The following is an 11316-nucleotide window of genomic DNA, read 5'->3' as shown; positions in this document are numbered from 1 at the left end:
AACCTAAGATTTGTTACTTCATGAAACTGAAAGCTTATTTATGTAAAATATTATAAAATGTACACTCCTACATAAATTCGCTCTTTTTCAAGTGACCTCTGACCAATCAATGGCAACAAAAAGAAAGTTTTGTGCATCATTTCTTCAGCATGGCGTCTGCTTTACATCGAATGCGACCAATATTTGTAAAATTTAATAATATATCATGTAAAAGATTTAATTGCTTTCCTAAAACACTAACAAGAACTTATCTAATATCAAGTTCAAATGTGGTCAACATATATGCAAGTAAACCTGTTAAAAGTGCACTGTTTTCCGATAAGGTGAATGATAATGATATACATGTTTTTAAATCAAAATTACGTTAAATATTAAAATTACTATATTTTTATATAACTAATGGTATTTTCTCCTCGTAAACATATTGACTGTTAAGCAATCTTAAACTAATTTTCTAGAAGCCGGTTTACTTATCTGGTTCACGTTCTAGTGTCTTGATAATCATTTCAATGCATCATGCAATAAATTTTTCAAATTAGTTGGGCTCATCTGCTCTTTCACATAGAATCAGTCGTTTCAGAAGTATTTATTGTATTAGCAGATTTGTCGTCTGAAAAAAAATTTGGGTAGAAGATTTTGAAATTTAACCCTCCAGCTGGCGCATATCTGAGAGATAATCCACTAAAAAGTAGTTTCGTTTTGTAGCTTTATGCTATATATCGTCTGACTTTAGCTATTCTTTCCCCTCCCGTAGGCCTACTTTTAGTCATCATTGGACTTTCAGGGGTCGATCCAGGTTTTACTTTTTGGGTCCCCATTTTGTGAAAAGGCAAAATATTTTTGTGAAATTTCGTTATTTTTGTGAAAAAGCAAAATATTTTTGTGAATTTTCTTTATTTTTGTAAAAAAGACCTTCTCGTGATTTTTTTCTTGAAAAAGATTATATTAAAGCATTTTTAGCTGTCGTATCGTTATAGAAAAGCCCTAGACAGGTTTCAGGGGTGATTGCAAGTTCTTGAAGAATACCTGAAAGCTGTCAAGAGAAAATGCGCTGGGGGAGGGGGGAAGTAAGACCCTTAACATTTTATTCGTAATTTGACACATACATTACATTTATTGCTTTTTACAAATATACATATGCAAGGCACACTTTCTTAAGGTGAAAGTCTCACAACAGATTTCCTGTTTGCCCCTCTCAAATACTTTAAGAGCAATGAAAATTGCACATGCTGCTGAACGTAATGATAACTCCTAATAAATACAATATGAACAGACTCAAAGATATCACATATTTCTTAACACAGAAGTGAAATACTCATTAAAGATTCCATGTATGTGTTTGAAAAACTTAAAAGTAATTAAAACCCAAAATAATACTGCACCAGCATTCAGCGTTTAATTTTTTGACTTTTGACGTTCTTACAGAGTAGGTATTTCGTTTAAAACTTTGCAATTTAATGATGTTAATAAATACATAAGAAATTTTATTTGTTTGCCTCTTAACAAGGTACAGTAAACATCAAAAATGCGAAAAATTCGTTTACCATGTCCGATGTAAGGAAATCAAGATCTTCAAAACAAATAAAAATATAAAAACAGCATGTAAAATAATTTTATTTTAAGTAAAGTTATTTTAGAATTGGATTTTGAAACTCAACACAAATTAATACTAAATATATATTGCGTAATCAAAGTAAAATTTAGGATTTTCCTGAAAACAAGCTACCAATCACAAGTGTCCCTCTCCCGTCCCCCTCTGACGCTCTCAAGCAAAAACACCTCACGCAGCAAGCAAAAAGATAAGATGGGGGAAGGTGGAAGAGGCTCCCGCGTAGATGCGTACACATTTGCGGCTAAAAAATATTGTGAAAAGGCTGCCTTTTTATAAATTTTTGTGAAGGGGTTGCTTTTACGACGCGGAATTTTGTGAATGGGGCCGCTTTTGCAATGGGGAACTTTGTGAGTGGGGCCGTTTCTGCGACGCGGAATTTTGTGAATGAAGCCGCTTTTGCCATGCGGAATTTTGTGAAGGGGCCGCAAAGCGGCCCCAATTTGGCGCTGGATCGACCCCTGACTTTTTATAGCATCAGTAGCATAGGCGGCTGGCGCGCAAAAAAAAAGGGGGGGGGGGTGTCAAAAGAGGTATAAATGGTTAGGGGGCAGGGCTCCAAAAGCCAAAAGCTTTCTTTAAAACTGTGCTACAATTTTTAATTTTAATATTAATGATTATATGACTTCTAATAATGTAGAATATGGCCTCAGAATTCAGAAGGATGGCCACTGTAGACTGTCGCCTTCTAATTCTAAGCTCTATTATGAAATAACTGGAGAAAAGCTCGCTATTTCAAATTTTTGGCTTTTATTTTCGTGAAATATATCAATTCAATCAGCTAGAAATCATTTTCCAATCAATCGTTAACTTTTTATTCTGAATAGTGAGGGGGGCATGGCCCCTTTACTTTTGAAAGTGAGGGGCGGTTGCCCTTCTTACCTCCTTATACAAGACTCGGTAGAATTCTGTTCATTTGATCTTTGTATCTGGTTGTTACACACAACTGATTAAATTAGTTGTTTTGTTGCATTTGACGTTTAAAATAAAGAAAACTTATGTATTTTTTAGTTTTTTCGAATTCATCTTTTAAAAGTTTATTCAGAGTCGCCCTGTGCAATATATGTGTGTATGTATACATTGAATGCAAAAGCTTATTCCTCCATGATTTATTTTAGGTATTTGTACCTTCTAATACTTGTTTAACATTCAGAGCATTTAGTGATGATAAGAAACTTTCAAGAGAAGAAATCACTGAAAAGGTTATGGATGTCTGTAAAACATTTGATAAAATTCCTTCAGATAAGGTAATTGTAATGTATGAAATCTTTAATTTTGTTACAATACATTTAAAGTTTGACATTTTATTTAAATTTGCATTTTGTTATACTTATCTGGGTGAGCAAACATTAATTTTCATAGCAAAAGGCAAAGCTTTACAAAGCATAATGCTGTGAACAATGTACTTTCATGGTATTAGAATCATCTTGCCATTAAAATGTTTTATTTTCACATCATTAGGATGATGATCATTTTTCTCATTGCTACATGTTTTATTTTAAATTATGGTGATACTGCATCGCTCCCCCCCCCCAGGGGCAATCGCACACTCCCTCAACTGTTTTGGAGCACTACCTAAGAACAAGAGCCCCCCAAAATGAGTTTAAAAACCCCATACAAGAGAACCCCCCCCCCCCCCCAAAAAAAAGAAAATTGCCCTTTAAAAAAAGAAAAAAAATCTTTTACTGAAATTGATTTGCTATATGAATAACTACTTGTAAGTTGGTTATTCGCTCGACATGTTTTCTTGTCCCTTGAGGTGTCAAATATTAAGGTTTCACCGTAGTTGTGTTTTTTTTTTTATTGAGTGAAATTTCCCTTTTTAATAAGTGTAAATTGTGATGCTAAAGCAATAATTCCTTATCAAATCAGAAAAAAAAAATGCAAAGATAGTTCTTTCACCTTAAGGGAAATCTTTGATATTTTGCCCTCTGTGTTTTAAGACTTTTTTTTTGAATTCTTTCAGCTTTGTGTGGGAGTGAAAATCTTTAATTTTTTCTACTTCATGTTGAAAACTTCCGACTGCAAGCTGAGTGAACTGACTTCAATTTGTTGATTTCATTAAAGTTTACCCACAGAATAGTTGAGTTTATTGAATCAGAATGGCTGTACCCATAGTAAGATAAAAATGTAATGTATCTGTGTTCTACGCACAAAACTCAAAAGCATCTGCAAGTATGGGAAACTCTGCACAGTGAATAGGCAACATTTTTATCAATGCATTGCCTTTTGCTTTCCATCATGTATCCAGCAAAAGGTTAACTTTTTTTATTAATTTAGTTACACATTTTGAAGATAGTCAATGTTTCATATTGACATTAATTAACAATTTTCATGTAATGCGAATGCTTACAGCAAATCTGTGTGGTGCATGTGAGTCTGTATTATTATTTACCTTACCTATAGGCCATACTTTATTTTCTCTAAAGATTTAATGAAATACTGTGGTGCGTAGAAAATGCCTTAAAAGAAAAAAAACTCTACATGAATACAGCTGGATCTTGAGAAAGTGTTAAAACAAAAATGTGTCTTAATTTTGGAAACCTATATGTTAAATAGTTCCCAATTGAAACTAATGCTTTTGAAAACTGAAAAATTATATTTTTAAACATAAGGGGTGGGGGCACGTATATGTACAAATTTATATACTGTGTTGTAATGCATTACTTTTTATGTATGTTAGATATCGTTGCCTCAGAGCAACACTAGGGTATCTTAGTGTTATTCCCGGGATTAGATGTCTTATGTTGCTCTGAGGCGACGATATATTAAAACCAAGTTTTATGTGCTTTTTTTCTTTTTAGGTAACTCTGGAGTCACATTTCATGAATGACTTGGGTTTAGACAGCTTAGATCATGTGGAATTAATTATGAATATTGAAGATGATTTCAATTTTGAAATTTCTGATGCAGATGCAGAGAAGCTTTTAAGGCCCAAAGATATTGTAGAATACATAGTCAATAAGGAACAATCAAATGTAAAACAATAGTTACCCGAGGTAATATATTTTCATGCATATTTTACAAATCTGATTTTTCTTCTTGTCATCATTATTGTCATTTTACCTTTTTTATGTTTGATAAAGTTATAATTTTTGAAAGTAGAAAGTAGTTGATGTTAAGTAGAATATTAATACACTAACATATCAAGTGATATCATAATCATTTTTTCCTCATTTTGATTCAATTGTTTCACATGGATCTCTGCATTAAAATGAATAAAAGCTGATATACAGTTAAGCACCGTTAATACGTTTGTCTTTTGCAGGGTTTGCTGATATTTATCAGACGATATATATCACGATACATATCCAATATTTATTTTGGAAATGTTTTGATATTTTTGATATTTATTTTTTCAACAACATTTTCAGTGTAAAAATTATATTAATCATACTAATATTGTTCATTTATTATTTAAAAAAAAAAACAGTTATGTACTATATTTTTATGATATCTTAATACATCATTAATGTAGCAAAGTAATATAATATTCCTTTTTCATTTTATATTCATAAAAATATTAGTTTTGTAACAGTTCACATTAAAAGTGCCTAATTAAATATTAAACTTGGGTCAGAAAAAAAAGAATGTCTGTGCTCAGACTAATGCATACTTTTTTATTTCTGAATCATATAAGTGTAAAAGTAGCTCACAGAAGAAAAACGAGTGAAAAGACTAATGCTAAATTAACTTTATTAAAATTGATAAAAATGTAAAATGAAATATTAGATATAAATAATGAAAGAAACATTAATTTTAAGTCTACATATTGTAGTTATAATTTAAGAAATTAAAGAGTGATTTGAGGATAAAGTTACTATTTTGAAGATGTGCTGGTTAAAAATATCGGATATTTTCGAAACTAATATGATATTTTTGAACCCTGGTCTTTTGTACTTTTTTATCATGTACAGTCAATTTGCAATAACTCGAATCTAACAGGACCAGTGAAAAACTTCGACTTATCGGAAGTTCGACTTACCAATAGTTTCAGTTTTCGACATATTAAAAGGAAAACCACTTCAATAAAACAAAACAAGCTTACTCATTTCCACACATGTAACTCCTTTATCCCACATTGGCTCAACAGCTGCTGTTCTTGCTTTAGAGGTCTAGTGGACAGGAATTGCAAGTGAAGGTGAATTAATTTCTCTCTTATACTGCCTTCTTTCTGTTTTTTTTTTCGTTCTTTAGAAATAAATTTCGAGTCATCTTTGAAAAAACTTCGAGTTAAAGGAAGTTAACTTTGAGATATTGAGAATAATTAGCATGGGATTAAAGACAAAGGGGTCGGGACTTGATAAAAAACTGCGAGTTATAGTAACATTCGAGTTATCACGAATTGACTGTATACGTTTTTAAATTGGTCCCTGCCGGGTCCAACACATATTAATGTGTACCTATTATACGTTTTTTTCATTTATGCTCTTTTTCATACAGTCCCTTGATTGAAAAACCTATATAAACTTGCGTTTTGGGAATCGCTGAATTCAGCTTATACTTTTCAAAATAAATGTAGTTCAGTTCTAAATATGAAAATTTTCTGAACAAACTTTCAAAATAGAAATGATTCACATTGCTTTTCCATTCCTAAGCTTAAAATTAATGTTTCTTGCTGAACACTGATTGTAATTTTTGAGCTTAGTGCTGTCAGGATAGTTGAAATTATATTTCTGTACTTCAGAGCTGGACTAGCGTAAGTCCGAAAATTACGATTTTCCGTTTATTAATTGATTGTGTGTAGAATCTTATTTTGCATCAAACCATATATTTAATAATTTACATTACCAGTGTACCATAACAAAGTGCACAAGTCCAATCCATTGTTTTTTCCCTCTTCTATTAAGTAGCGATTATGCGATTTACGACAGTCTGGCTCTGAGGTACAGATTTGTCACTGCTAAAAGTCATTGGTATAACCAATCCAGAGCACCATGAGCTTAACTTTTTGGTAAGGGGTTAGTTCTCAATTTACTGAATGAATCTTATAATTTTACGCAATGTACATATAAATATGCAGACTAGAATAAAATCCTTTATAAATACAACTATGCACATATACTTACATCTGATAGGAGATATTAGCATCATTAAAAGTAAAATTATTTAAAAATGTATTGCAATACTGTGGCCAAATTTGCAGCATTAGGAAATTTTTGGAAAGTCACAGTGACCTTCCATCAGGGAATTCTTCCCCATTATTAAAATGGGGCCGAAACAGTGTGCTTAGTGTTTATGGAGAAAAACACTAATTTTAAGATAGGGAAAAGAAAATTCCAAGGCTTAAATGTTCAAACTTATGAGAATTCAACTTAGGGATATAAGTTGATGATCCAACTGTGTAACTTAAATTACTTCTTGGGGGGAGGGGGACAGCATATCAACACATTGTCTATATATATATATATATATATATATATATATATATATATATATATATATATATATATAATACATGTTTTTAAACTCCTTTATCAATATCTTCAAAAAATATTGTAATAAAAATAGCAAATTGCAAACATGTTATAAAATTGTAATTAGAAATGCACCGTATACAAGGTTCAACAATATATATATCAGTCAATATATCACGATATATATCCCATATTTATTTCGAAAATATCATGATGTTTTAATATTTTTGATACTTATTTTTTCATTAACTTTATTAAAATTGATAAAAATCTAAAATCAAATATTGGACATAAATAATGAAAAACCTTTATTTGAAGTCTACGTATTGTAATGATAATATAAGAAAAGAGTGGCTTGAAGATGCATTTACTATTTTGTTTTTACTGTTTAACAATATTAGATATGTATCAAAATATCGGGTATTTTCAATATTTTGGAAAATATCATATTTTCAAACCCTGACCATTTATATATATTAGGGTTACCCAAATGAAAAGTGGACAGGTTTAATAAAAATAATACTTTTAATGCAAATCAAAATAAATCGTCATGGGTGTTGAAGCACAGGTCCCAGCATTGCAGCAGCAGATCGATGCCTTCTCTATAAAGATCGAGGCTGATTCCTGAGAAGAAGTCCTGCACGGCATCCTTCACTTCATCGTCTAAATGGAAATGTTCCCCTGTAATGCTCGCTTAAGTGGCCCAAAGATGTGGAAGTCACAGGTTGAGAAGTTCGGACTATACGGGGGTGCTCCAAAACTTCCCAACGGAAAATTTGTTTAGGGTCGTCTGGGTTTCCTGGGATGATCTTTGTTGATGATAGTGTGAGCCGTTCCTTTACTCAGGTTGAATTTGTCACTGATTTCACGGGTCCTGTAATGTTTCGATTAGCTCATATCGTTTCATTAATGAAGGCAATGGAATCATTGGTGATCATAATGTTTGCTTGGCCCAGTCTTGGCAGATCCGATGTCGTTTGCCACTCTTAACCATAACCGTATTACCGCGCTTTTCAATCTGGACGCATCAATGGATAGCCCGACTTTCCTTTTGTACAATTACCTCTACTGCAAACAGGTTTAACTGCTGAACGGCATTTGAGATGCATACCTCATACCACCCTTTATATACAGTTGACTCTCTGTTTAACAACTTTCAAGGGACCACAAAAAATCGTCCTTCAGTAGAAAGCGTCCTTAAATAGAATGCTTTTAAAACTATAGTGGACCATCTGTGCCGTGAAAAGCCGTTGTTAAATAGAGCATCGTTAAACAGAGAGCCAACTGTACTTGTGCAGTGACGCTCTAATTGAATCATTCATTCTGATGTTATTGCACTTGTCCACTTTTCATTTGGGCAATATATAGTAACTATCTGGTATCTGGTCAGTTTTTTAACTCGCTTGTTTCTAATTAAAAGTTAAATAATAGTTTATTAATCTATGCTTTAAGTTGTTTAATTTATAAATCAGTAGTCGAATAAATCCTTGGCTATTCCGCTGAGAGAGAGAGGATCAGTAACATTCTGAATGGGAAAAATAATAAATAAATTTATGAACTAAACACAAATGTGTAAGTCCCTTTAATTACCTTGTCTTGTGTTATAATTACTGCAACATCTATAGTTTTCCATTCATTATTACTGCATGGTGAAATTATGTATAGAGTTAAGTAATGAATTGGTTCCAAATATTTAAAAATACATAGTACATCCTTATTAGAAGTAATTTAGTACATTCTTTTCTGTACTTTAATTTAGATTAAATGGCTTTAAGGAATACTAGAAAACATTTTTTAATGAAAACTGAACTTGAATAATGTTTTTGAAACAAAGCTACTTTTTTATCCTCCGTTAACCCTTTCACAAAATTACTTCTGGATTTCCCCCCTAATTTAAGTTATTCATTTGCAGTTTTTTAAAACTTGTACATTTACATTTTTGAATTTAATTTTAAGTTCATTATTTAAGTCCAAATTCATTATATGTTTTTTTTTTCTTAAGTTGGAACAGCAGTGCCTGGTTTTAAGCTTTTCTTTTTGAGCTTACATGTTTAAAAACTTTTATTTCGGTCATTCCATGTGAAATCAACCTAGAGAGAGTTAGAAATTATTCTCAACTTGACCATCTCAAAATTTAATGAATTCAATATTTTTATGAAACTACACACATAAGTTTATCACAGCAAAACAAATGTTTAAAAAATAATACACATTTAAATTTGTAATAGATTTTATTTAGGATGATTCCTAACTTCATAAATATATTTTTTTTTAAATAAATTTTTTTTGTGTGAAGTTTTTGGGAGCATTTGCTCACTAGTTTTTTAGTTATTCTATATGTTTACAAAGTTGTAAAGTGTTCATATTATTTTGTCCAACCCCTGTATTTAAGTTACAAATATTATTGATATTGTGACATTTAAAATGTATTCAGTATTTTTGTTAGTTTCAGAAGTTTAGAAAAATTAAGTTGAAATCGATTTTGTATATGAGTATCTATCAATATGATGTTTACTTTTTTTTCTCTCTTTTAGGATGCCTCAATTTGTGATACTAAATTTCAAAATTTCATCAGCTTATTCATTTTGCCATAAATGCATTTATGAAATTGATTGTTCTGGAATCAACAAGACTGCTGTATTTTCACGAGAAGACTAAATTGCCCATTGTTCTAATTCATTTTAGTTTCCTTTGTGAAATTATTTCTGTAGATATATAATGTTGAATGAAAATAAATGAATTGTAGTTTTTGCTTAATATTTTATATCTTAAAATAACCCATATTATCTAGTCCAGGTGGGGAAAAGTTGCCTCTGATTCACAATTCTTTACTTTTTACTAATTTTGTCTTCTGTTTTTCCTAGGTTCTCTCCCACTTTTCTTCAATTTTCGCTTCTTGGAAAATACAACTATGACTTGTACTACTGGTCATTTAATAACTGGACTACAAGAGAACAACTTGGGGGAGGGGGGGGGCTTTAGAAAAGTAGTTCTTATTGGCAATTTGAAATTATATATGCTGTACTGTTTATGTCAGGGCTGTGGAGTCTAAGGAAAAATGAGACTCCGATTCTGGGAATTTTAGTCTTCCACTCCGTTTCCTTTACCCCAAAATCAGTTCAACTTCGCAAGTACGGGGAGAGTTGCAGACTTTGAAACACAATGACGGACTCTTGAAATTTCAAACCTTCGACTCCTAACTCCGACTGCTTTACCTCAAAATCAGTCCAACTCTGGCTCCAGGGTCCTGGTATACGTAACTGCCAACTCTCCCAATTTCTTTAGGAGGCTGCCAAATTTTGATGTATCTCCTGAATCTTCATGAAAACGACAAGATTCCCTAAAAAGGGATTTTACAGGAATTGGAATTTTGTAAAAAAATATCTGGGGTTTTGTAAAAAAAATCCCCCGTGCAGGGCTCCCAAATGGTCCGCTTTTCCCCGCCAAAGTCCGTTTTTTAGAATTAAGTCCGCTTTAGACCGCTTTTTAACATTTTGGTCCGATTAGTTCGCTTTTATACTGTTTTTACTTAAAAATCAGATTTTAAAAATTTTCCATTACGTTAGAAAATACTGTACACCCAAACACGCGTCCGCGGCGCCTTAACCTGACTTTCCCGTTTTTATTTTGCTTCAGATTGACTTCATAACTCCTCCTTAAACCGCTGCAAGATGGAAATCCATAAAAAAGATTTGGAGGAGGAGTTAGACGTCGAATCGCGGAGCAGGGTGCTACCGATATTTCTCGAAATTTCAGCCTTACGTTTGCAATAACGAATGAACTTTCGGATCTCGATAACTGGATTAATCCTTTATCTCAAAGTTTTCATTGGATCCCAAGCTCTTGAGACTGTTGTGGAAACTTCCCATAACTTGGAACGTTTTAGCCGGTCCCTTGGGACTTAGAGTTATCGCGCGTTGACTGTAATAGTAACGCTATTATGAACCACCCCTTTTTTTGCAAATGAATTCGGAAGTAATCTCGTGGCTCATGCGCCATTTTTTTTTTTTTACAGGCGCATATGTTCGTAAATTTTACGCCCTTGAAAAGTTCCTGAAAAAAAAGAGTTCATTTTCCAAGTGCTTGAAAGCCTTGAAAAAGTATAAAAAGTTTCTTTATTGCTTGAATTCTTTCAAAAACCATTACAAGCAGTCTAAAGCATACTTTAGATTGCTTGTAATTCTTTTAAAAATATTTCATCAGTGCAATTTTTTGAACATATGTTCGATATGCAGTATCGCGAAAAATTGCTTTCGTGTTTAAAGTTTCAATCCTTTTGCATCTTGTAAA

At 32.1% G+C, this 11316-nt stretch overlaps 1 protein-coding gene across 1 annotated transcript; it reads left to right on the top strand.

Moving 5' to 3' along the window:
* The first annotated feature begins 14 nt into the window (after window positions 1-14).
* On the top strand, window positions 15-9783 carry LOC129216247 (acyl carrier protein, mitochondrial-like). Its single transcript, XM_054850445.1, has 4 exons — window positions 15-323; window positions 2728-2856; window positions 4414-4608; window positions 9561-9783. Exons 1-3 carry the CDS (start codon window positions 150-152, stop codon window positions 4597-4599), a joined length of 489 nt encoding a protein of 162 aa, XP_054706420.1. The 5' UTR covers window positions 15-149; the 3' UTR covers window positions 4600-4608; window positions 9561-9783.
* Window positions 9784-11316: the final 1533 nt, after the last annotated feature.

Source organism: Uloborus diversus, chromosome 2, assembly GCF_026930045.1.
Source record: "Uloborus diversus isolate 005 chromosome 2, Udiv.v.3.1, whole genome shotgun sequence".
Classification (NCBI taxonomy): domain Eukaryota; kingdom Metazoa; phylum Arthropoda; class Arachnida; order Araneae; family Uloboridae; genus Uloborus; species Uloborus diversus.
The sequence above is the reverse complement of the archived record's forward strand: the minus strand, read 5'-3'. Positions and strand labels throughout refer to the sequence as shown.

Coding starts and splice junctions, on each gene's coding strand:
- LOC129216247 (XM_054850445.1), top strand. CDS start 150: ATGGCGTCTGCTTTACATCGAATGCGACCAATATTTGTAAAATTTAAT. Junction 324..2,727: donor GTGCACTGTTTTCCGATAAG/GTGAATGATAAT, acceptor GATTTATTTTAG/GTATTTGTACCTTCTAATAC. Junction 2,857..4,413: donor ATAAAATTCCTTCAGATAAG/GTAATTGTAATG, acceptor TTTTCTTTTTAG/GTAACTCTGGAGTCACATTT.